This window comes from Leuciscus leuciscus (assembly GCF_965113295.1).
Source record: "Leuciscus leuciscus genome assembly, chromosome: 6".
Classification (NCBI taxonomy): Eukaryota; Metazoa; Chordata; class Actinopteri; order Cypriniformes; family Leuciscidae; genus Leuciscus; species Leuciscus leuciscus.
Window position 1 is genome coordinate 9,527,204 of NC_138730.1, and position 27,739 is coordinate 9,554,942.

Genomic DNA, 27,739 nt, shown 5'->3' on the forward strand with positions numbered 1-27,739 from the left:
GAGTAATAATTGGCAACATTTTAATAATAATATCTAATATTTCATAGGAATATTGATGTATAATTTATTTCCATATTCACTTGTTGTGTCTCCCAAAATGCCTGATAAACATGATGTAAGTCCTGATGTCCTCTATCAATGCCCTGCTCTGTAACAGAAAGTCATTTTTTTATTTGAAACCCAATAACATTTTCCTGAGATGTTGGTTTATGAAATACAATTTGAAAAGTAGTCCGATTTAAATTATAATTACAATATATTATCATATTTCCTACATTTGATCAATAAATTAATGTCAGACATTTTTAAAGACCAAGGAGAAGTTGTTTTCATGGTGAAACCTCCAAACATTTGGTGTCTCTGCAAAGTCCTGAATGTGCTCTTTACAGGACACCCAGGTTGTGTCATGTGACATGTATGATGTCAGAGAAATTCACTCAAATATAATGTTCACTACAGTGGACAAAAGTCTATTCCTGGGTCCCAGGAGGGCATGATTCACAGTCACAGAATTTACTCAACTATGAAACGAAGGCTATCACTGAAACCAATATTGCGCCTGATGGGTTTTCCCCCTCGATTTATGAAGATGAAATAACCACCAGAAACACAGCAGACTCAAAGACAGGGATATTGTCAAACCCAAACAGGTAACCTATATATTGAACAGATGAAACAGGCGAGTAATAGTGTTATTGATGACTGATGAATCGTGAAAAACGCTTGAGATGAGGCGATAACTGTGGGATTATGGAAATATGTTAAATATCCTATAATATAAAAGTTATAACACAAAATGGCGTGTTAGTGCCATTTCCCCCATAAGTGTTTACATGATCAGTAAACCAAACATATGCAGGGATGGGCAGTATTTCAGATACGTATTTAAAATACGTGTTTGAAATACAAAATACTATTTTGTATTTTAAAGCCTTTGGAAAAAATCAAATGTAATTTGTATTTAAATACATTTAAGAAGAGTATTTTTGAATTTTCAAAATACAAAATACTTTTTGCCAGTCATCTTCTTTATCAGGGTACTGATTTCGTGCATCAACTAGTTCAGACACGCCCCCTCCTGCCTCCTCCAAACCCCAACATTCATGCATGTGAGCTGGAATAAGGTGAGGATGTCATGATCAATTCTACTTGTTGATTAAAGTTAAAATAGGGCATTATTCAGATTTGCCTTCAGTTAACATGAAAGAATAAAAGAGCACAGACAAGTGGGAAAAATAGCGTTAGCCAATCAGTCTTGATCGGTTGTTGATTTTTATCAACTAGCTTGTCAAATGTGTTTGAAGCATTACTGCATGTTAGGGCTGGGTGATATGACACTACACATCATAGCGATGATATAAAGTCTGAATCGAAGGAACTTTTTAGAAATCGTTTACATAGATGGGCCTATTTGTGGGGTAAGCACATTTATCCGTGCAGCTTTTAGTGGGCAGGAATTATTGGAACGTGGAAAAAGCACTGATTGAAAAATGGAAAAAGAAGCACTGATGAATGATACACCACAAAAATCTTCAGCTTTTAGTTTTATTGTTCATAAAAATAAAAATAAAACTTTGGGTAAATAGTTTCAAATGAATCTAAATGAATTCTAATTTTAAATTTTAGATAAACTTTCTAATTTTAATAAACCTATAGAAACAAATAAACTTTACATAGACACATATAAAATTACTACACTTAAAAAGCATTGGACTCAAAAGAGTTTGAAATTCAGATTTTGCTGTGGCATCAAAACTGATATTGAGAATTGTGAAGCCATGATATAGGCCTATATTGTTACTGTGAAGTAAAATTACAATTTTGGTCATATCACCCATCCATATTCTTTGCTATATAGTAGAAAAGGTTCCCACAGTTTTACATATAGTATGAATTTTTAAAGAAAATAAGTATATCAATTGCTGCTATTTTGCACAAGTTTATTTGTAATTGCCAGCAAGAAAGAAAGAATGAAAGAATGACACAGTGGCAGAGATGAGGTTAGGAATTAAAAGTCAGTAGGCCTATGTTTCTTCATTCACTGTGACCTATACATGCACTGGATGGACAATTTCACATGTATTTAGTGTATTTTCAAAATTCAAAATACTGTTTTTGTATTTAAATACATATTGTTCACACAGTATTTTTATTTTAAATACATTTCCATGTATTTATGCCCATCTCTGCATATATGTTATAGCCTATTTGTTGTATTTAACATACAAAAATTATGGTTACTTAATGGAAGGTAATATTCTTTCAATTTAGTTGAAAAGATTATTAAAGGGGCTGTTTAATAAGCTGCATGTGCTACTAAATGTTGTGTAACACCAGTGCAACTGTATGTTGTTGATCACACAAACTGCCTAATCTTGGAAACACATGGAATACATCTATCATGAATCACTATAAACGTCTCATTCGTTTCTGTAAACCTTATTTTTGCACGATGCTGCAGACTGACGGCAGAAGGTCTGGACTCCATAGCAGCTTTCATTGGTCAAGGCCACGTCATGTTTAGGGGCGTGAAAACGTAACCGATGTCCCTACAATAACAGACCGGTTTGTAAAACTCCCGTATTTTAAAGGAACACTCCACCGTTTTTTGAAATAGGGCTTATTCACTTTCTTTCCCACATTTAGATAGGTGGGCAAATGCATTTTTGTCTCAGTGCATGCATTGTTTTAGTTTGACAGGGTCGGCGCTAGCTTAGCTTAGCACAATGAATGGAATCCTTTGTTGCCAGCTAGCATGTCCTGAGTAAAAGTGATATTAAATTTTTTAAAAACCCACCTAATTACTATTTGTGGCCTGCGTATTCACAACAAGTACAAATAGTGATGCAGATTAACACTAGGCGATTTCCTAGGCAGATATTGACTTATATATTAAGGACTATATTAGGGAGAAGCACAGGCGAAGCACTGCTACTTGGGCGTGATATCTCTGCGCCCAAGTAGCAGTGCTTCGCCTGTGCTTCCCCCTAATATAGTCCCAAGTCAATATCTGCATAGGAAATCGTCTAGTGTTAATCTGCATCGCTATTTGTACTTGTTGTGAATACGCAGGCCACAAGAAGTAATTAGGTGGGTTTTAAAAAATTTTTATATCACTTTTACTCAGGACATGCTAGCTGGCAACAAAGGATTCCATTCATTATGCTAAGCTAAGCTAGCGCCGACCCTGTCAAACTAAAACAATGCATGCACTGAGACAAAAATGCATTTGCCCACCTATCTAAATGTAGGAAAGAAGGTGAATAAGCCCTATTTCAAAAAACGGTGGAGTGTTCCTTTAAAGAGTCTATGCCACAAACTTTAAAGGTCCCATGACATGAAATTTCCACTTTTTGAGGTTTTTTAACATTAATATGAGTTCCCCTAGCCTGTATATGGTCCCCAAGTTTCTAAAAATTGTAATCGGTGTAAATCGAGCTTTTGCTATTTTTCTCTGCCTTTGAGAAAATGGAAGCTCAACCGGGCTGATCTTGAATCTCCTCCTTATGACGTCATAAGGAGAAATGTTACCTCCCCTTTCTCTGCTTTGCCCGCCCAGAGAATATTTCTCGCCCATGAGAAAATGAGCTAGGAAGTAGAACGCGCGCGCGATTTTAGTTTGTCCACGAGAGATATCATGGCTTTTGAGCGAGCGAAGCATAATAATTGCTAAATAATTGGATGTACAAATGAACATCGAATGGTCAATACAGAGCTGGGCTTGCTGAACGTCGGACAAGAAAGTCAACAAAGTATAAGTGTGTTGCTTTACTGTTTATGGTTACCTAGCTTCTTACACATAGAATGTGGCTGTCACATTAGCTATGCAGCTATGCAGTTACTCGCGCTAATGTAAAGGTAGACAGCATCAAGTTACACACACTGTAACGCGAGTGTTGTACATTTCTTTGTTATTTGGATAACCGTTTTCCTGTTGGTTATATGGCGCGCGCGATATCCGCATTTCAAGATCGCAGAGCTTGATGTAATTGTAATAAGATAAATTACAGACGTTACAGATCTCTCAAGAAAAGGCAACAGTAGGTTAGCGTTAGCTACATGATGATAACTGTAAACCATCCGAATAAAGTACCGTATCCAGACATAATATTTTAAACTAACCATTCGGAAACATCCTGCTGGAGCCGCTGAGTTGCAACTTCTTCATCTGTTGCTTCTCCATCTGGATCAGATTCTGGGTCAAACTGAAATGCTTGAACGACTGCGTGTCTTCGTGCCATTGCAATATATCCAACATAAACAAACATTGCAAGATGGTCAAGGCCACACCCACCCTCCACCTTGCGCTGCCTTTCTCCTCCTCATTAGTATTTAAAGCTACAGACACCGAAACGGCCCGTCTGAAGGAAGCTCATTCTGGGACTGGCTTGTAGTGGCTATAATTCTGCACCGAGGCTGAATTTTTGGAAAGAGATTTCAGATACAGTACTAAGGACCACTAAGGACTATATTAAAGCCTACAAAAAGTAGCATGTCATGGGACCTTTAAATACTTCACTCTTTTGAAAATCCAGCGTTTAGTTGATCCTGATAAGCTCTCATTGTCACAGTTGTAAATACACGATGGCTTGCTTCTTCCATGAGGGGGTTTGGCATCACTGGATCTTTGTTTCCAGGTGGACCTTAAAGAACTCCCTATTAAGTCCTATTGTACCGAATTTTGGTTGTAGTTCCACCAGAGTTCCACTGGGGGCGATCGCCCATGAGTGCAAAATGAATGGGAGTCAATGGAGCTAGACGGCTAAATTTGTCTCTTTCACCTGATTGCCGTTGAGAAATCTCAGATTTGATTGTAGGTTTTGCAAGTTCAACATGGGTTATAGGTCGAAAGTTGAATGAACGAGTACTTATGTCCTTTCGATTTCTTACAGGTTGAGTTGTTGTTGCCCATAACACGCTAGCATTCTGCTAATGAACGCTGATTGGTCAGTGAAGGACTGATTACGACCAGAGATACCGCTTGATGGCATCGTGGCATCCGAAGCGGGACCAGAAACAAACAAAACAAAAACTCTTCTAGCACGTGTATTTACCTGTGTCAGCTGTGTTGTGTGTTTACCTGTGTCAGCTGTGTTGTGTGTTTACCTGTGTCAGCTGTGTTGTGTGTTTACCTGTGTCAGCTGTGTTGTGTTTACCCGTGTCAGCTGTGTTGTGTTTACCCGTGTCAGCTGTGTTGTGTGTTTACCTGTGTCAGCTGTGTTGTGTGTTTACCTGTGTCAGCTGTGTTGTGTGTTTACCTGTGTCAGCTGTGTTGTGTTTACCCGTGTCAGCTGTGTTGTGTAGTTACCTGTGTCAGCTGTGTTGTGTGTTTACCTGTGTCAGCTGTGTTGTGTAGTTACCTGTGTCAGCTGTGTTGTGTGTTTACCTGTGTCAGCTGTGTTGTGTAGTTACCTGTGTCAGCTGTGTTGTGTTTACCTGTGTCAGCTGTGTTGTGTGTTTACCTGTGTCAGCTGTGTTGTGTATTTACCCGTGTCAGCTGTGTTGTGTAGTTACCTGTGTCAGCTGTGTTGTGTAGTTACCTGTGTCAGCTGTGTTGTGTAGTTACCTGTGTCAGCTGTGTTGTGTGTTTACCTGTGTCAGCTGTGTTGTGTGTTTACCTGTGTCAGCTGTGTTGTGTATTTACCTGTGTCAGCTGTGTTGTGTAGTTACCTGTCAGCTGTGTTGTGTATTTACCCGTGTCAGCTGTGTTGTGTAGTTACCTGTGTCAGCTGTGTTGTGTGTTTACCTGTGTCAGCTGTGTTGTGTATTTACCCGTGTCAGCTGTGTTGTGTAGTTACCTGTGTCAGCTGTGTTGTGCGTTTACCTGTGTCAGCTGTGTTGTGCGTTTACCTGTGTCAGCTGTGTTGTGTGTTTACCTGTGTCAGCTGTGTTGTGTATTTACCTGTGTCAGCTGTGTTGTGTGTTTACCTGTGTCAGCTGTGTTGTGTATTTACCCGTGTCAGCTGTGTTGTGTGTTTACCTGTGTTGTGTAGTTACCTGTGTCAGCTGTGTTGTGTGTTTACCTGTGTTGTGTGTTTACCTGTGTAGACTGTGTTGTCGATGCCTCGAGAGAAAAGAAAGTGCAGAGCGCGAAAGCACCAAAGTGACTGAAGGATTGCCGTAAAGCAGTATCTCTGGTCGTAAGATGTGTATGACGTCATTGACATTTTAAAAGACTTTTTAAAGCAAATTAGAGACCCTAAAAAATCTAACACCCAGCAATGTGTAATTTCTTTGCATCTTCTTTTCGAATACAACATTCAAATTACTAAACAAAAAATTATATCCTGAGAAAAGTGGATTTTGATGGGTATAGCACCATAGACCTCCATTCATCCTGCACTCGTCCTGTGAGCACCCTCATGTGGAGCAGAGTGGAACTGCAACCAGTTCAGAAGCTGGAAGTTTACTGAGAGTGGAACTTCTCCCCTTATTAGACATTCTCTGTTAATACCTATGTCTATATCACTGTCAGATGTCTTGGTAATTTATTTAGTCAATTATATATAGTATGGGAAGTACAGTAGATGAATGAAGACCACAAATCAAGGTTTCAATCAATCGAAGAATGTTTTATTTAAAAGAAAGTTGTTTCAGGAATCAGCTTCACTCATCAAGGGGCTTGTTGGCGGCTTCTGTTTTACAATTGAATAAAGTAAACAGCTATCAGTGTTTGACGCAAGTGCACACAGGATTCTGATTGGTTTACACATAGATAAACTTGGAAAATCTCCAACATGGCCTTTATGTCTTATACAGAATTATAATTGATGTAAAGACGGTCTCGAATGTTATGCAACAGCATATTCGTAGTTCAGTATGGGCCTTTTGACCCCTCCAGAGTGGTTTCGTCTCCCACCTTGCTTAAGCCAGTCCAGATCCTATCCTGAAGGACAGAGAAAGAGACAGAAGAAACACACACACCTCATCCTCAAGTTGCAGTTAACTATCTTTTTCCCGAAACAGTAGAAGTTTGAACATTCATTCATCATTTTTAGTCAAATATGAATCTAAGAGACTATAAGAGGATACAGGCCTCCCTGACCATGTGACCAAAATAAACTAATATTACGCTATTAGAAGTCATGTGGTTTACAAAGTTCCCATTTTGTTGTGGATGTGTGCAATTTTCTCATTAAAATATAAAAAAAAGTATATTTCACACTTTTGAATATCTTTAAACAATGTTCTTAGTTCCTAATATCTTTATTCCTTCAATTTTGTACATCTTTAACATGAAAAAATACATCAAATACACAAGTCTTTATCAAACATGTTTCCACGTCCTTCCAAGGCAATCTGAATCTGAACAGTATACACTACTACATTAGTGAGCTTAGAGGATATAAAATGATGATGATAATAAACATTACTGACATGTAATGCACCTATAATAACTAGCACATGCCTGAACAAGACTGCTTGTTGCACAGCAGGAATACTGCAACATCCTCTTCACTTCCATTAAGGGCGGGACACACCAAGGCGACGGTTTTTGAGTGTCGGTTGGCTTAGGGGCGGTTTACACGACACCGTTTTCAACTAAAAACGTAAAACGTATGTGTTTTGGCCGTTCGTTTAAACGCTAACGTTGTTTTGGGTGCCTGAAAACTGGGTTCAAAGTGCAAGTTTTTGAAACCGGTTTCCGTGTGAACAACAAAAATGCGAATTTCTGAAGATCATGACGTCATGCACATGTCTATAGTGTTTCATCGCCATCTACTGGCCTGGCAGCAGAATACAGCGTTTTTAGTCGTTTTCGCGGATCCGTGTGAATGGGGATCGTTTTGACAATGGTGTCGTCTGTACGCGGGAAACTCAAATGAAAAACTTCTCTGTTTTAAGCATGTCGTTGTCGTGTAAACCTACCCTTAGTCTGTTCGGTGTTACGTTCGTCTGTTTTGTGGGCTGATTCAGCATGTTGAATTGCCGTCGGTGAGAGAGAGAACTCTGATTGGCTGTTCAGCTTAGCGAACGACTCGAGAATAAAAGCAAAAGTGATGAAAGCAAGCAAAGAAGTCAAGACGGTACAGACAGAAGACTGTTATAATTGTATGTCATCGTACCTGAGCATTCGAATGCACGAATATTTTTATAACAACATGAGCCGACTAGAATGAAGAAAGTGATGAGCGCGTTTGATATTCAAAACGGTAAGCAAGCGTCTTAGTTTCCGTTTCCCTTTTTGAATGACGAAAATAGACTATTGAAACCTGCTGATATAGAGTTATTTCCTTACACGCAGGCGCAGAACGCACGTGATAGTTGAGTCGCCTTTAGTCCTTTTGGTGTGTTCAAGCGCAGCCTTTTCATCGAAACGCAGCCAACGAGAGGCAACAACACAGTCAGCTTTCGTCACCGCTAGCTCTTTGACGTCGGCTAGGTGTGTCCTGGGCTTAAGAGTAATTAGTTAATCAAGCAATATACTAAATATATCAACAGAAAGTATAGTCTCTTTAATTCTCAATATATCCCTTGTCAACAGCTAAGACTTACGAAATGGTATGGATTGCAAATAACAACAAAAAGATTTCAATGCCATTGTTAATTAAATTGGTACTATTGCTCCTCAAACATATTCATATAAAAAAAAAACATTACAATTTAGGCCCTAATTTTAAGATTTATGTATTTCAATTGCACATAAAACATTAGTTTTAAACTAATAAGCTTAATGTGATGCATATTTGTCAGTCATACATGAACGAACGAAACCGGTACAATGTCTGTAATGGTACTAATAAACTAAATGTGCTTTAAATACACAGTAACCAAGCTTATATATATTCATCATCAATAAATCCAATTTCTTTCAATATCAAACATTTTAACTAATTGAATATTGCTAGTTTTAAACATGTTCATACTTTTCCACTGAATACATTTAACTGTTTTCACAATAAGCAGATTTATGCTGATTCTAAGCAATTTGAATACAAATAGTTAATAAAACTATGCCATTTATTTTTATTTTTATTTATTTATATAAGACTGACAAATATACATTATATAAAATCAAAATGGATGGAAATTTTATGTGACATTCAAATACATCTTAAATTTAGTCCTAAATATTTTTTGAGTGTAGAAAATAGTAGCATTTTCATTTTATGAACCAATAATCTGCTTACTTTATTACTGCCACTCATTTTTAGGTCTTTGGTGTTTTTTTTAAATGTCATACCATTTACACCGTTTCCATTTCTTTGCCTAGAGAGCAGAGTATTTTGCTATGAGTCCGCAGATTTCTGGATGAGCTGAAACTCTTCCCACATGAAAGGCAGTGGTACGGCTTCTCCCGCTCGAGTGTTTCCAGGGATCCCGGACACTCGTAGGCTTGTTCTTCTTTGTGATTTCTTTGGTGCATTTTCAATTCACGAGCTCTAGTGAAAGCTTCTCCGCACTCGGGGCACTCGTGAGCGTTTACACCGTCATGCGTCTCCTGGTGCTTCTCATTCGCATTCATCTTCGGGTGTTTTTTATGGACTGATGGCGATTTAAAGCACAGATGAGATTTGAGACTGACCTCCTGAATGAAACTCTTCCCGCACTGATCGCACTTGTAAGGCCGCTCTCCAGTGTGAATTCGCATGTGCACGTTAAAGCTTTCTTTACGTTTAAAACCTCTCCCGCAGTGCTGGCACGTGAAGGGCTTCTCTCCGGTGTGAACGACCATGTGAATCTTCAGGTGCGATTTCTGCGAAAAACATTTTCCACACTGAAGGCACGTGAACGGTTTCTCCTGAGTGTGAATTCGGATGTGCAAATTAAAGCTCCCTTTACATTTGAAGGTGTTTCCACACTCATGGCACACGAAAGGCTTCTCTCGCGTGTGAACTCTCATGTGAATCCTCAGGTTACCTTTCTGGGTGCAAGCCTTCCCACACTGAAGGCACGTGAAGGGCTTCTCTCCGGTGTGAATTCGTATGTGATTCCTAAGGATTTTCCTCTCTGTGAAACTCACTCCACACTGCTGACATTTGAAAGGCTTCACTCCGGAGTGAATTCGCATGTGCATATTAAGGTTTCCTTTGCTTGCGAAGCTCCTTCCACACTGATGGCACGCGAAAGGCTTCTCTCCGGTGTGAATTCTCATGTGAGTTTTCAGGTTTACTTTCTGCGTGAAACTCTTTCCGCACTGACGACACGTGAACGGCTTTTCTCCAGTGTGAATTCGGATGTGATTTTGAAGGATTCTTTTCTCTCTGAAACTCTTCCCGCACTGAGGGCATGTGAACGGCTTCACTCCGGTGTGAATTCTCATGTGCATATGAAGCCTTTCTTTGCGGGTGAAACTTTTCCGACACTGAACGCACGTGAAGGGTTTCTCTCCGGTGTGAACTCTTAAGTGCCTCGTCAGGAACCTTTTTTGCGTGAAAACCCTTCCACACTCTGAACAGGTGAAAGACTTTTTGGCTTTTCGTTTGGCCTTTTCTTGGTTCAAATCGGTGTCAGTCTGTAAGCAACTCAAAGATTCGTCTTCAGTATTGAAATTCTGATTGAAGCAATGGTGCTTGTCGTCAAGGTCATTCAGTTCTTCATTTTCTTCTTTCACTTCCACTAAACCTAAAGTGAGAACAAACAAAAAGTCAAAATTCATTCAGAGACAAGGACAGGTGGGTTAAGGCCCTGATATACTCATTGACAAAGCTCTTTTCTATTCTCCGCTAAGAAGTTGGAAATACCTTGCATACTATAGTATCTTCATCTTTCACTCTGCATGGCTCAGGATAACTCATGTCTTCACACTCCTCTTTAATAAACTCAATCATTATCAAGTCACCAATGCTGCTAAAAGCGATGTTAAGATGAATATGTAAATGTGTGCCAGCTCTGCACTTCATCTATCCAGTCGAGTCAGGTCATGTTTATTTAGCAATTTATACCAGAGGTCTTTAGGGTCGCTTGAAAAATTACAGGTTGGAAATAAACTTTGCAGGACTGTGGGTCTCCAGGAGCAGGGTTGAAGACGTCTGCTTTATATATACAATCAGTGTCACTTTCAATTAGAATTAAAACTTAAATTTCTACTAAAGCAGCTCTCCAGTGTGTTCATCTTTTTACTCACGCTGGGAAACACCTTTAAACTACCATTGGTCCGTGGCAATGACTCATAGGTAGGTGTGGTCTGAGGCTACGCCTTCTTTAAAGTGGAAATCTTCTGTTCAGAGATGCACCGATCGAACGGCTAGGGACCGGATTTTTCGGGCTAGTGACTGGCCGATCATCCTCACGTCTTTCTGATTCAGAGCCGGTCTGCTTTGTTGCCAGTGGCACAGGCAATAACGTCAGCTGCGCGTTCTCTCTCTCTTCTCTCTGACCGCGAAGTGACACAGACCCGCCTCCTCTCACTCACTCGTCTCATTCGCTCCTGTTAAATAGTGCTTGTGTTTGCGAATAATTTTACTCATTCCCGCAGGTTTCGCACTCGCACCAAAAGCGCCCGCACCACTGATCTATACAAGTGGCGCTCTCATAAAGCCGCCTCTCAAACAGCTCGGAAGCACCGAATTGTCTTCTTTTTTAATAGCTCATTGCTCTTAAACGGACAAATACATAAAAAAACCTTGACATTTTCACATAATTTTGTGCGTATTTGGTACTTGCAACTGCTTGAGACTGATAGGCGGCTTGTGCGCAACACAAGCACTATTTAACCGGAGCGAATGAGACGAGTGAGTGAGAGGAGGCGGGTGTGTGTCAATTCGCCATCAGAGAGAAGAGACCGAGAACGCGCACATATCATTTCTGCAGTATCGATAGTCCTCAGATGCCAAGGCCGTAAATTATAGCAAAATATCTGGCATTAATTTGACCTCATGATTTTATTACTCCACCACCTGCGTGACATCATTAACCAGCATGGCTGAACGACAAATTTGCGACTAGCTAATTTCTTCAATGATGCATCGTACAATGGTAGATACGCAGTGAGTTTAAAAAATAAACAAAAACATAAAAAAGCTAAATACACCTGATGCACGTTCTTAGATTTCTTGAAGTGGAGTTTAAAAAACATGCTGTATTTTGTCTAGGTAATTACGAAAAGGTGCACCACCGTCTTGCTCTACCAAAAACAAGCACACACAACTTCCCAAGTCCTAAATGGGTCAATGACGTAATGCTTAAAAACGTGTTTAAATGCTTAAAAGATACCATATATATTTAGTGCCTCTCCCATGCATGTACTCACTTTAACTTTTCAAAAATCATTAGTTATTTGTAATTTTTCTGTAATGTAAAGTGTCAAAATATCATGTGGTGCGACCGCCCGGCCATAGCTGCCATTTTTTAAACGTCTTTGAAATTGTTTATTTATTTTCTGCACTATTTGGCAAGATTTTCTAAATGTTTGGTAATCCTTTACAAAATTGCTAAACTTTTGTATTTATATTTCCATCATAATATTATACAAACTTTGTCCGATGATGTCCATTTTATGAAATATCATGCGATGCGACCATCAAGAAACTACCACTTTGGGACTTTTATGTTGAAAGCCATTCAAAGACAGGAAGTTGCATCATATACCAATTTGCCAAGGACCCATGGAAGCAGCAAGTTACAGGTTTGTAACTCTCTCTTAAATTTGGAAACAAATAACCTTTTTAATGGCTGGTATGTAGTTACCACATTTGGATATCATGTGGTATGACCCAAAAAAAATTTTTAAAAAAAATTATAATAAGTTATTTCCACAAAAATATATATTTTTATTATAGATTTCATAGTGACCTTTTGTGGGAAGCTAGCTTATTTTGTTTAGGTGGCCAATTCTGTGCCTGTAAATTTTGACTGAATTTGAAAAGATCATGTGGTGCGACCAATGCAGAGTGTTTTCCATGATACATATGTCCTAGAATAGATTGGCAGTTTTTGTGCTTTTATATTCAATTGATGGTTTATATACATAAAATACTTTATTTTAGTATAATTTGGAATAGATTTTTATGCTATTTGGGTCATCTTTGTACAGTATGAGAAAAATGCAAAAAAAAATATTTAGAGCATGTCATTTCAGTTTGGTAATTATGTATTTATTAGTAATTTATTCTGTATTTATTTCTAACTATTTTAATCTATTTTACCAGATGCCACAGCCGAGCAAAATAAAAACCACTCGCCATAGGCAGTGTATCAATTCTGACCCTGCAGCAAGAGAGAAGTACCGTGCTAGGAGAAGAGAAATGAATTTTTTTCTGCTGTCATCTATCATTGGTCCAAAGAAAAGCAGACTATACACCATAGACTTATGACATTATGCTATATTACATCGGGTGAAAATGACTAAATTCATGTGGCCACACATTCCAGATGTCATTTTCTACTGTAAGAAAGATGTTCCTGCTGTCATCTCAGAACCTGATCCAGCCACCTCCCGCTACTCTAAAGTGAGCAGCCAAGATTGGGCAAAGTTCAGAAATAACTGGGGTTAAACAAAATGCCCGCAGTTAACACCATGTGCCGCACTTTCTCACAGTCATTCATCAGCAACAGGAGCATGATGACGGTCAAGTTCAACTAAATGTTTGTTCACAAGGCCACTAACTGTTTGTGATGAGGCATGATTACATAATCACACATGGTTCTGATCAAAATGTATTCATTCCAATGTCATCGTCAAGTTATGTTTGCAATGATTTTCATAAATGTTTATAAAATGTTTGTTCATAAAAATTCGGTGAAATTTTTATAAAATCTGGTTTAAATCTATTCTATGTATGAAATGTATTGTTTACGGATCTCTTTATATAGATTTTTAACAATATAAGGTCTTCGTATCATTTGGAGGGACCACTCATCATGTGGTGTGACCAAAAATAGCAATAGCCTAACTGTATTAAATAAAAAAATTAAATATCTAATATCTGTGGCTGAACTATAAATCACTGGTACATTATGCTTCAGTGAATGGTATTTTTTAAACTTTTATCAGTTTTATGTGATTTACAGGGAAAAATAAGTCTGTTATCTAGATAAGGCGGCGACTGAAATTGCAGAACAAAAATATGAGATCATTATACAAAAACTCAAAAGAAAAGCAAATACTTTGTTTTAAACACTTTAATTACTGAGAACATGTAAACAATTTTAAAATAAATGTATGTTAAGGAAATGAATTCATTTTAAGCATAGGTGTGATTGGCAAAGGACAAAAAAGCAGGAAAATATACGGCGCGGCGACAGCATTTCCTTTTGTTGAAAGCCCAGATAAAAGTAAAAAGCTTGATTCTGATTTTATTACATTTATTGTAAGTTGCGTTTGACAGTGGATAATAAATGTATAACTGGCGGTAACAATGTTGTGCTGTTGACTCTCGAGGAGAAATCGAAACAAATGAGCGCAGCACACACAAAAGAAACTCAGTTAAATACATAATGGCAAAAAAAAAAATTATAATATTGTAGAGTTTTTATATTTTTAACATACTGCAGTTAAGCAACCTCACACGACGAGTAATGTTTTCCTGAATACCATCATGATTGAAAATGTGACATTGACTTCAAACAACAGTTCAATTAACAGTTAAAATGAAGTCGATTTGAACATCAGTTGAGTCAAAGATGTAATGACCCATTCAAAAACAACTGTCTCATTCATGAATGAATCAGTCGCTTGAACGAATCGTTTGAATCAATGAATCAATGACTCACTCATTAAAACGGTCGCCTGTCGCCATCTACTGGCGGTTTAGGGTTGTGTTTAAAAGTATAATTCTTTCAAATGATTCTTATTTGTATAGGATTTAAGACCATCTCATAACATTATTTCAATATGCAGATTTAAATACATCAAAGCTGATTGAACACTGATGAGAATATTGCTTCAGAATAAATTATACATTATAAATTTACAATGCAAAAAAAAACATGAACACAGAATTAGTGCATTGTATCAATTTATCCATTTAAATGTTAATATAAAGTGGGACCTGATACAATATGATCACTTAAATGTGTATGTGTAACTACAGCCAACTTTGTTACCTTATTGTTCCACAGCAGTTATTAATGAATGAATGGACACTAACCTATTTGTTCCTCAGTGTCTTCATCTTTCACTCTGCATGGCTCAGGATAACTCATGTCTTCACTCTCCTCTTTAATAAACTGCATCGTTATAACAGTGTCTGAACTGCACACTTTACTACACAGATCTCCGTTGCTTCATGGACTCACTCCTGCTCGCTTTCAAACGCATCTTCGCCACATTATTATAATGATGAGATGATACGCAATGAATCTCAACTCGCACACTCCTTCAACGTAGTAAAAGTGCTTATACCGAACTAGTTAAACTTTCAAATACACCCGTTAGATGTGGTAGATATGTGACACGCTGTACAAACAACTTTAAAGCGTGTGTTGTTGTTGTTGATCTTCTTCTTCTTCGGTTTATTGGCGGTCCGCGTTACCGAGTGTCTGCCACCGAGTATCTGCCGCCGCCTACTGGGCTGTAAGAATGATCTTGTTTTTGATGCTAAATGTGTGTGTTAAGAGGTACTCTATAACTTTTTTTGTTCAAAATGTATAACATTTATAATAATGAGCGAGAACATCATGAATCAAACAGTTTAATTTACCTGTAGCTTTCTGTTTACTTCTGCAAGACATTTCTGAAATGTGTACAGTTATTTACTAGCCTATATATCACCCAGTATAATAGTGCAAATTCTCTTTTGTTCTCTCTAATGTTTCATTTTACAAACGACTTTGTTAGCTTATTGAATTAACGAATTAAAATCATTTTAATGAGCAATGCTAGCTTACATTAACGAATGTGAAATTCTGTTCAGGTTGCATTGGCCAGTAGTAGCCAATGAGCATTGTATGTTTGCTAAGTTAAACAAAGTTTTTATGGCTAGCCACATTTCTAGTTTTAGCATGCTTAGTTTGTTAAATTGTTCTTTATGGAATTTGAGATTTACTGCATTTTTTTGTGAGTTTTAAAAGCAAATGCAACAAAGCCAAAGACATTCCAGCCCTGCCGAGACTCATAACTCTTGGTAAGAGAAGACATACCTATTTCATTTTGAGAGGTTTAACTATTCTACTTCTTGTTTTCAGTGAATACATTTCTCTATCTGTAACAAAGACAATGGTGAGCAAGCATCCGTTGGGTTTTGCAGACGCCTAGATGCATTCTTTTGCTGCTTATTTTTTATCCCATTCACTTTCTGTTGCCTAAAGCTTCTTTGTGAGGATAAATCCAGAGGATACAACATAATGCACCATGAAAAGTTGTACGACAGGAGAAATGGTTACGATGGAAAAAAAGGTCTTTATTACAAAATTCTCCCTTTTTTTTTTTTTTTTTTTGGCAATTCCATAATGTGCAATCAGCAAAATATGCACTTCAATACTAAATACTAAACAAAATCAAAAACTAAAACAGTTCCCAAAGTCTTACAAAAGTTTTTATTTTATTTTTAATGTCTAAATACATACCTGCATGCATAAAGTACACAAAATGCATTATCTATTCTCTGCAATGAATAGTCTTTTCATGCATTTTATTTTTATTTTTAATTTTTTTGGTGGAAAAAAGTTAAGTATTATTTTACATTACAATTATTGGTAAAAACTATTACATTTAAAGGTAGAAAATAAGAAATACGTACAAATCTCTGAAAACACTGCACTAAAATCATGTTTAAATCTTATTAAGATTACATGTTATAAACAATCCTTTGAATTATATTTTTGGACGAAAAAGAAAGAAGAAAGTTACTTTATGCTCCGGGTTATATTTGACCTGGTCCAGAAGATTAGGGGGCCAAATATGAACAAAGGACTATAGGGTTATTTCAAATTTGTCAATTCATAAATGAGCCGTGGCATACAAGCATGCACCATGGATTGCACGGATTTTGTGGTTTTGTTGCAATGTGATCTCATGAAAATACGTATCTATTTGAGATCAAGTAACACTAATAGAGAGAAACAACCACGATCGGATGATAATATAAGATAACTCTAATGAGAGCAGTCTCAGTACTATGGTACGGTCTAAATCCTGACTGGAAATCCTTGCAGATATCATTTCTTTCTAAAAAGGAACATAGTTGTGAGGATACCGCCTTTTCTAGTATCTTTGACAGAAAAGGTAGATTCGAGATCGGCCTGTAATCAAGTTTTAACAGGCGGTTTAATCATAGCCATCTTAAATGTTTTTGGTACGTATCCTAATGACAAAGATGAATTAATGATATTAAGAGGAGGATCTATGACCTCTGGAAGCATCTCTTTCAGTAGCTTAGTCGGTATATGGTCTAACATACATGTTGTTGATTTAAATAATTTAACAAGTTTAGACAATTCTTCCTCTCTGCAACAAATGAATGGATGTTTTCCTCAGGGAGACTACAATGCACTGCCTGATGCGATACTGTAGTAGACGGCTGCATAGTTATCATTTTCTCTCTAATATTATCAATCTTGTAAGTAAAGAAGTTCATAAAGTCATTACTGCTATGGTCTTTGGAAACTTCAGAAGTAGAAGCTTTATTTATTGTTAATTTTGCCACTGTATCAAATAAATACCTTGGGTGCTGTTTGTTTTCATCTAAGAGAGTCAAAAAATAAACAGATCTAGCAGCTTTTTTTGTTTTCAACATCTAGTTTTGTTTTCTTCCAGTTGCGCTCCATTTTTTTGGCTGCTCTCTTAAGGGCCCGAGTGTGCTCGTATCATGGTGTTGGACTATTTTCTTTAATCTTCTTTGAAGGCACACTATGCAGTTTCCGTTTTTCTCAAAAGTACTTGTATTTAACGTTACTGTCGTAAATACCACTCACGCCGAGCCGTCTCTGCACTCTTCCGACCGCGCTTTCTTCGTTTTCTTCATCGACTCTGCCATGATTCACTTCTGAAATGCGTGCTAGTGTCTTCCATAGAGGCTGCTTCATATGTTGTTGATGTATGTGACGTGCCGTAAAGCAAGTCGTGAGTCTCGCGAGATTTGTCAGGGCGCCACCTCTCAAACCTACATTGCTGGTTTTGCCAGTTATCGGCCGTTACTCTTTCACATATCTTAGCATGTGGTGTGTGCATGTGTATGTGTGCGCGCCTATGAATGCATGCATTTGTATATGTGTGTGCGTGTATGAAAAAAAGTGTCCTAAATGAAAACTGTGCAACCCAATGTCACAAAAAAGACTTGTATATATGTATTTTAGTACAGTTTTCAACTTAAAGTGTAAGTTTCTTCCGCTCGTGATTTTTCAGTTTTTTTCTAAATAAAAATCAGTACATTTATTCTTTATTTTTTTTTGTCTATTTAAATTCTATTTACAAACTCACCACACACAGTAATGTCCACATTTCTGTGGCTTGCAAAATCTGCAAACACTGCGGACAAAAGCAGGATATGAAAAAATCTGTAAAAGCTGCCAAACAAAAAACAAATGAGCGATGGGTTGAAAATATGAAAAATGGAAATAATTTCTGTAAATGTAGTAATTCACTAAAAAGTCACTATATTAAATACATTCACATGTTAAAGTTGGCCTTTGCAGCATGAAGCATGATGAACTGTATTAAGTGTGTGTGTGTGTGTGTGTGTGTGTGTGTGTGTGTGTGTGTGTGTGTGTGTGTGTGTGTGTGTGTGTGTGTGTGTTATAGAGAGAGACTTTTTACAACTCTTTATTAAAACGTACTAAAACTACTAAAATACAATATATTTCACCCATGCAGACACAGTGCTACAATGTGCACATGTGAAAAACAACTCTCAAAATAAGAAAAAAATAAGAAAAAATGTAATAAAAAATAAAATTTACCATAAAACATCACCAATTAAACACTATAGTTCCATCTTCACATATTGACAATAAAGCACCATTCACACACCATTTAATATCAAATTCAAGTAAGTTTGTTGTGATTTGATAGAATTTGTGTTCCACTCTGATTCTCGATTTTTGCCAGCAGCTATATCATCCTGTAGCCCAAGACTGGTTGCCCACTGAAGCTAAGCAGGGCTGAGCCTGGTTAGTACCTGGATGGGAGACCTCCTGAGAAAACCAGGTTGCTGCTGGAAGAGGTGTTAGTGAGACCAGCAGGGGGCGCTCACCCTGTGGTCTGTGTGGGTCCTAACGCCCGAGTGTAGTGACGGGGACACTATACTGTCAGAGAGCACCGTCCTTCGGATGAGACGTAAAACCGAGGTCCTGACTCTCTGTGGTCATTAAAAATCCCATGGCATTTCTCGTAAAGAGTAGGGGTGTAACCCCGGTGTCCTGGCCACATTCCACCCATTGGCCCTTACCAATCATGGCCTCCTAATAATCCCCTTACATTGAATTGGCTCTATCACTCTCTCTTCCTCTCTCCACCTATAGCTGGTGTGTGGTGAGCGCACTGGCGCCGTTGTACTGTGGCTGCCGTCGCATCATCCAAGTGGATGCTGCACACTGGTGGTGGTTGAGGAGAGATCCCCTGATATGATTGTAAAGCGCTTTGGGTGTACAGTAGTACATATGAAAGCGCTATATAAATGCCTCATTCTATTCTATTCTATTCGATTTAACCAATCTTCTGCAAACGTTGCAATAGAAATTTTGGTGGATCAAGTACATTTAAACGATGCCACAGCATATATCCATTAATCCATCAAGTTATTAATTATAAGTAAGTACTATACAACAATCCACCTCCACCTTTGTAAACGGCCAGACACTTTATCAAATATACCTTCCCAATTATTCTCCATATATTGATCTACCTCCATAAAAAGCCCAAGCACTTTAAACCCTTCCAAGCTCCAAGAGCAGAGCTGAGGAAGTACTGGAGGGCCTCCGTTCTCCCATTTGCCCAGCAAAACATATACACTCTTCTGCCAATTTATTCTTGAGGAAGATGCTCTCTAATAGACATCCAGAGATGCTACCAATTTCTTAAAGGGATAGTTCGCCCAAAAATGATATTTAAGCCATGATTTACTCACCCTCAAGCCGTTCGAGATGCATATGTCAATCTTTTTTCAGACGAACACATTTTCAGTTATTTTAGAAAATGTCTTAGATCTTTCAGTGGTTATAATGTGAGGCAATGGGGTCCAGCTGCTTCAAGTCCGAGAATGTGCATGCATCCTTCACAAAAATAATCCACCCGGCTCCAGGGGGATAAACGAAGGCCTTCCGAGGGTAATCCTTGCGGTTTTGTCGTAAAAATGTACATATTTAAAACTTTATAAACGAAAATAACTGGCTTCCGGTGGCGGTTGGTGCGCGTTCATGGAGATGGATGCTGGCGTATGACGTAGGACGTAGCGTAGGAAGCGTCGTGACGTAGAACGAACGTGACAGCGCAGCCAGAGAGCAGAGCAAAACAAAACTCTACGTTCGTTCTACGTCACGACGCTTCCTACGCTACGTCCTACGTCATACGCCAGCATCCATCTCCATGAACGCGCACCAACCGCCACCGGAAGCCAGTTATTTTCGTTTATAAAGTTTTAAATATGTACATTTTTACGACAAAACCGCACGGATTACCCTCGGAAGGCCTTCGTTTATCCCCCTGGAGCCGGGTGGATTATTTTTGTGAAGGATGCATGCACATTCTCGGACTTGAAGCAGCTGGACCCCATTGCCTCACATTATAACCACTGAAAGATCTAAGACATTTTCTAAAATAACTGAAAATGTGTTCGTCTGAAAAAAGATTGACATATGCATCTCGAACGGCTTGAGGGTGAGTAAATCATGGCTTAAATATCATTTTTGGGCGAACTATCCCTTTAACATCTTCATCTGACCTTATTACCACTGTGACATCATCAGCATATGCACTTAGTCTAGCTGTTACAAAATCTGTACTAAAAGGACACACTGTAGAAATCCCACTTAACTGACGTCTCAGAACTGTCAAGAGTGGTTCAATAACAATAGCATATAAAATACCTGAGAGGCCGCACCCTTGTCGTATACCTCTGCCAACTAAAAATGGTCTTAAAAGGGTGCCATTTATTTTTCATATACTATATACATCTGTGTACAACAGCTTGACATAATAAATAAATGATGGACCAAAACCAAAAGCATTAAGACATTTAAAAAAAAAGAAATGATCAACTTGATCAAAGGCTTTCTCCTGGTCCAAAGAAACCAAACCTACATCGAGTTTATACGCCTTGGCAAAGAAAATCAAGTCTCGAATTGATTGATTTAGAATAAAATAAGATTGATCTGAATTAATCACTGAAGATATACAAAGTTTAAGTCTATTAGTCAAAGCTTTGGAAAATATCTTGTAGTCAACTCCGAGCAATGAAACAGGGTGCCAATTTTTGAGGTCTCCGACCGAGACACCCCTCGCTGCAGCCTGTAGCACGATGACGTAGTTGGATGATCCAATACGTACTGGACGCGCATGCGCGGTGGTGCGTTTTGGTCTGTAGGCTACAAATAAAAAATATATATATAAAAAAAACCTGAATTGAAGTTAAATATAAATGATCACTTGAGTGACAACTGCGTGATCTGACTGCTGTGATCAGTTTGTATATTAAACTTAAATTCAGGGGGTGTGGTTATTATTATTATTTTTTTATGTATGTACATCATGGCATGTAGGTCTAAGTACCGGTACATAAAACTCCGTCGCTATAGAAACAAAGACGCTAAAATGCAATCATACAATGAGCTTCTCAACTACTTATTGTGAAAATGATATTTTTATATTTGCTATTAGTATTATCCATACTGTAAAATCCTTATGTTTTTATTCAACTATGTGTGGGCCTAATGAAAAATAAGGGAAAAATCCCGTCCCTTATTGATTTGATACGGGAGTCGGGACGCATCATCTTACTTGTTAATACGGGACGATTTCGTATTTTAAGGGACCTTATGTACAGAGCACTGTGGAAAAATTAGTATAGCCATAAAAGAAGGAACTCTTACCAGGCAAAATATCATTAAGCACTTTTTTTCTAACAAGATTTAGTTTCTTGATGCTGTTATTATTTTTGCGTTTTCCCTTGAATGTGTAGCCTACTGGTATTTTAAGTTGTTTACAGACCGTATTGTAGGCTATTGTAGGCCTACCTCTATGATTAAAATTACAGAGACAATTACTTGACTCATTTTTGCTTTCACTCAACAGCAAATATGACCTGAATAAAATAAAATGGCTTTATTTTAAAATGTTCTGTATACACGCATTAAATCCATCACATTTAGGTTTAAAATCATGTGATTTAAAATGTTGTAAAATTAACTATTTTGCATGTATGTAGAGAGAAACTAGGAAAGCATCACATTCATCTCACTTAAGACCAGCGCATGCGAATTATGTTCATGAACGTGACAAATGAACAAAAGACTCGGAAGGTAAAGTAATTATTTATGTTCCCTGTAAATTATTTTTGACTGCATTATAATGATTTCTTAATTCAGAATATGATCAAGATTGCGTAGGTGGATGTGTTCGGGGAATTTGCCAGTTAAAAGTATAACATTTAAAGCCCCTTAAATGAACGAAATGACTCGTAAAAAGATTCTCTCATTTTGATGAACGAGATCGAACAAGAGAGTCAGCAAAATGATCCGAACTTCCCCATCCAGTACGTATTGGATCATCCAACTACGTCATCGTGCTACAGGCTGCAGCGAGGACTTCTTGCTCCGACCTGCCAACCTGTACGCATTTTGCGTAGCGGATACGCATTTTGACTTCAAAGTACGCTGGTACGATTTGTCACACTAAACTACGCAAAAACCTGGGCTGCGTTCAGCCCCGACAAAACGTTGCACAACGTTTTTTAAACAGAAACGGTGATGCGTTGAACACACTGTTGTGATGACGCAAGAGTTGCAACTATGGCAGCCGAGAAGGCTATTCTTTGTGTTCTTTGGGAAGAATTTTCGGAGCCTGATGAAGTCGGTATAAATATGTGTTCAATGCTACAAAATATGCCCGATGTTACAGTTACTGCACTTGCCGCCCAGAACAAAAGAGAACATCTCGATCGAGTGAAGGGATTTGTGGAAACTGTGGTTCCTAATTATTGTGATGCAACATTTGCCTTGCATTTTAGGATGAAAAGACAAACATTTCAGGTGAATGATAATCCACTTCTTACCTCCGAGACTGTGTTATGATATGTATGACCCTATTTTCTTATTTCTTATCATTATTGTTGATCACTGTTGTTTTGCTATATTATTGTAATATTTACCATTATATAATCAGAGGAGTATAGAAAAGTATATGAAATTGTCACTTCACAATTCAATAGCAAAATATATAGAGATGTGTAGCGTTTCATCAGTTTAGCAAACCTTCCTAAGGAAAGGACCAGAAGACATTGCAATTACTACATAATATTGTGACAGACTTAAAGTTCCAGATCTATACCTGTGATTTCATTATTTCTGTTATTTTGCCTGTAATGTAAGTAAACATGTGCAAACAATATACTTGCTCTTAGTGAATTTATTTTGATGTTAATTACATTTACTTACAAATTCCACTGTATAAAGCAATATGTGCATCAGTGTGTATACAACAGCCATAGCAAGATTGGTCTCAGCTTATTTACAGCATCAGGGATGTAGAAACTTCTAATATAAATGTTGCATATAATTTTCTACAGGCTCTCTGTGAGAAAGTTGGTCCTTTCCTTGTAAACAGAACCTTGGACATCCCGAAAAAATTGCTGTGCTCTATTTGGTTGTTGGCAAACCAAGAGAGCTTCAGGGGTGTTGCAGACCGGTTTGATATGTCAAAGGGAACCCTTCATTATATTTTTTCAGATATTTGCAAGGTCCTTTGTACACTGAGTAACAAATACATTCAATGGCCCAGAGAGGATGAGTTTGCAAACCTGGCAAATGGCTTTCAGAACAAAACTGGCTTTCCTGGAGTCATTGGAGCAATCGATGGCACACACATTCCCATCCTAGCACCCACATTCCATAGAAACAGTTACATAAACAGGAAAGGACATGCAAGTATTCAACTCCAAGCAGTGTGTACATCACAGATGAGGTTCCTGGATGTGTACACTGGTTGGCCAGGGTCTGTGCACGATGCTAGAGTGTTTCGAAACTGCCCATTAAATAACTATCTCCAGGATGTGATGAGAAGTGACTACCACCTGCTTGGAGACTCTGCATACCCACTCAGCACATCTCTCATTACACCATACAGAGATAATGGGCACTTGTCCCAAAGACAGAAAAACTTTAACACGGTTCACAGCTCCACCAGAGTTGTGATAGAAAGGGCATTTGGCCTTCTAAAGGGGAAATGGAGACGACTAAAATACTTGCCCATGGGAGACCTTAAAAAAGTCCCAGTGGTCATCACAGCTGCGTGTGTTTTACACAATTTCCTCTTGGGGGAGGAAGGCCACCAAATGGAGGATTGTGAAGAAGTGGATGGCAACAATGACAATGATTGTGAAGCAGGATACCCTGAAAATACTTCAGGTCAAAGAAAAAGGGATGAACTTGCTTTATTTTTGGTGGGGGATGATTAAAGTTTCTGTTAAACTCATTCTTATTGTGTACACCTAAGTTTTCCAAAGTTTTTGTTTCATAACAGAATGGAAGTCAAATAATTAATAAAAAGCCACAAAGGTGAGGTGATCAATATTGCATTTATTTCTCTCAGCATATACAGTATACTGTACATCATGTAATTAAACAAAATAGAACCTAACCATCAGCAGAATGTAGCAAAAGGAGAAAACATAAATTGCTATTTCTTCGTCAAAGCAGAAACAAAATCTTTTAAGATGTTGTTACGTTCACTTGCCACTTCCACTGCTTGTTTTTGCAGGCTAATGACTTCTGACATCTGCCGTCTTTGCTCACTGACATACTGTTCAAACCACTCAGGTGCTTCAGACTTGCGCCTTCTCCTTTTGCTACATTCTGCTGATGCCTTGGGTTGTGAATTTGATGATTGCGAAGTTGATGATTGTGAAGTTGATGATCCTGAAGAAGCCTCTATGTGAAAAAAATAAATAAAAATTCAACTTGGTGGGCTTAAAATGGTAATGAAGGCAGCAAACATCACTTGCCTCTAACAAATTAATTTTTTGCTTTTCACATGGACATCTCCTCTAAATTTGAGTCATGTACCAACAAAGCTTCTTTAAACATCCATTTAACCCAGCTTCTAATTACCTGAGCCACACAATAGACATCCTTTAAATAAAAGTTGTTAGCAACCCTACCAAGTTATGGAGTAAAAGTACTTTAACAAAAGTACAAGAACATTGGAGCTACTATGTATCCAAAATGGATGCTAATGTGAGACCATCACAGAGTGATTTAGTTAAAAACCTACAATTAACATCCAATAATGTTTACATAATACTATTTTTAGTAAATAATGAATACGATTTTCTTTGAATCTGGGGCCTCTACCATGAAGGTAGCTGAACAAACTCGGGGTTACAGGATTAGTTTTGAGTTGACAAAACCAAACCGATGCAATCAGGCTTTATTGGTACCATGATGCAGCTCATCAACTTTCTCTGTCAACTCAGGCTTTGATCCTCAAGCTATGATTACTCCACGCGCGCGTGCACATAAAAGAGTGACGTCGACACTGAACAACCAATCGCGGGTAGAGCGTGAGCGATATATTTTCCCGCGGAGGAGCAAAAGATAATCATTCAGAATTACGATGAATTTAAATATGTATTTCAAGCTCGAAACAATACGGGTTGGAGAAAGATTGCTGATTGTTAATGTGTAAGTTAAACAAATACGTTCTATATGTAAAATTATGTATGTGTAGCCTATATGTGTAATATAGCCTATAGCCTTTTTTTATAATATGATACATGCACATTTTTTATATATTATAAAAATAGGCTATATTACACATAGGCTACACATACATATACATAATTTTACATAAATATAGAACGTATTTGTAGTACTAAGAAAGCCAGGGAATCCTATCATAAGATTAACAGAATAATAATAAAGATTTAAAATAATTCTTAACATGTATTATATTGTATAGTACATTTGTGCAATTTGCTTTTTGAAAAAAATTAAATAAAATGTGTTCATGTGATGTCACCCTATCAATATATCTTACCGGCAATTTTATAAAAGCCCTCTTTTATGGACATGGCCGATAAATGTCCGGGGAACACTATTAATGAAACTACTCATGTACTCCTGCAGAGCGAGGACCACCTTACGAATGGTTCGACAAACCGTGTTTTCCCCGAGCTTCTGTGCGTCACCCACCGTGCAGGAATGTACCACTTGCAACAAAAACGCAACGCAACGCAATATTTGCGGTACAGTAAGTGCATGAATTCGACGTGTTAAATTCTTTATGTGCGGCTCAAGAAGTTCGCAAAGATAAGACATTCCTTCCGCGGAAAATCTGTAGGCCTATCTTTCATACAAGTAACTATCAGGAAAGGCCAGGGGATTTTGTCTGGCTAAAAACTCTTTCTCTACGAAGTGCTCGTCAAACAATTTGCGCTGAGATGTCACAGGATTTGGAAGAAAAGGTGAAGTCATTGCAACAGACACTGGGAATAAGTTATGTCACCTATATGTTTCTTTGCTCTCAGCTGATTGGTCAAACTTCAGTCTGAGATCTTGAATCCAGAACATAACCTGCCCCGGAGCAGGCTAGCCGTGCAGCGTAAGATACCATGGCAACGAACACCGATTAAAGCCAAGCTACTTTCATAGTACCTAAAACCCAGGGTTGGCGGAAACTAAACTGAAACATAGCTGGCTAGCCACCTAAACCGGCTTCATGGTACAGGCCCCTGGTGTGCTAATTCTGGTTAATGTGGCACAAAAAAAATTAACATGGAAAAGATAATCACCAGCAAAAGATGACATGACCAGGACCGGCTCCACACTGGGATCATCAGCCAGAAGGTCCTCCATTGATGAGAAAAAAAAGACCCAGCTGCTGGCACCACTCCCAGTCTTCTTCTTACTGTCCACTATTGTTTTGTATCTATTAAGAGAAACCCAGACATAGCAAATGTCTTCAAGTGGCCAAACTCCCAAAATAATGCAAATGCCAGTATCAAAACAAACCTGTGTTTTAACTGCCTGAACTTATTGTCACATGCCTCTGCTCCAAAGTCATAGCCTTTTGCCTGCATTTGTGCAGCTACCTTTTTCCACACTTCTACTTTCTTTAATACAGGAGATTGAAAATCTTCAGCCATTTGCTTTGCCAGAGAAATTAAAAGCAATGTTGCATTGTGTGTCCATGGCTTTGAATCTAAAGCCCACATTTAAATAGATAAGTCACAGACAATATATCATTGGAAAAGTTGTGCAAGTAATGAACTTTATGTACCTTTTGGCACATGTTGGTGGTCTGACACTGATGCCCACTTTGGAGCACAGGAAGGTGATGGTCCAGCAACAGACAAATTAAGTGGTGTAGGATCTGGAGGCAAATGCAGTGGTGCAGGAGCCATCATCTGTGGTGCAGGAGCTATCATCGGTGGTGCAGGAGCTATCATCTGTGGTGCAGGAGCCATCTTCTGTGGTGCAGGAGCCATCATCTGTAGTGCAGGAGCCATCTTCTGTGGTGCAGGAGCTATCATCTGTGGTGCAGGAGCTAACTTCTGTGGTGCAGGAGCCATCATCTGTAGTGCAGGAGCCATCTTCTGTGGTGCAGGAGCTATCATCTGTGGTGCAGGAGCTAACTTCTGTGGTGCAGGAGCCATCATCTGTAGTGCAGGAGCCATCTTCTGTGGTGCAGGAGCTAACTTCTGTGGTG

The 27,739-nt window shown here is 38.3% G+C and overlaps 1 protein-coding gene and 1 long non-coding RNA gene across 3 annotated transcripts; both read right to left on the reverse strand.

Moving 5' to 3' along the window:
* Positions 1–6,557: 6,557 nt before the first annotated feature.
* LOC309501777 (uncharacterized protein) lies at positions 6,558–15,388 on the reverse strand. Of its 2 annotated transcripts, none has more exons than XM_082174036.1 (2): positions 15,033–15,388; positions 6,558–10,566 (listed from the first exon to the last, which is right to left on the reverse strand). In XM_082174036.1, exons 1-2 carry the CDS (start codon positions 15,115–15,117, stop codon positions 9,188–9,190), a joined length of 1,464 nt encoding a protein of 487 aa, XP_082030162.1. In that variant the 5' UTR covers positions 15,118–15,388; the 3' UTR covers positions 6,558–9,187. The 2 variants fall into 2 exon arrangements, with proteins under 2 accessions (XP_082030162.1, XP_082030163.1); XM_082174037.1 differs by lacking the exon at positions 15,033–15,388 and adding an exon at positions 10,686–10,776.
* An 8,436-nt stretch (positions 15,389–23,824) lies between these two features.
* On the reverse strand, positions 23,825–27,526 carry LOC309501871. Its single transcript, XR_014207019.1, has 4 exons — positions 27,311–27,526; positions 27,043–27,232; positions 26,823–26,959; positions 23,825–24,960 (listed from the first exon to the last, which is right to left on the reverse strand). It is a non-coding gene; the product is annotated as an uncharacterized lncRNA (long non-coding RNA).
* Positions 27,527–27,739: the final 213 nt, after the last annotated feature.

Bases quoted from the DNA above. Each gene is read 5' to 3' on its own strand.
- LOC309501777 (XM_082174036.1), bottom strand. From the start codon at position 15,117: ATGCAGTTTATTAAAGAGGAGAGTGAAGACATGAGTTATCCTGAGCCA. The intron at 10,567-15,032 runs GTTAGTGTCCAT...TTCTCACTTTAG, and splicing joins AGACACTGAGGAACAAATAG to GTTTAGTGGAAGTGAAAGAA.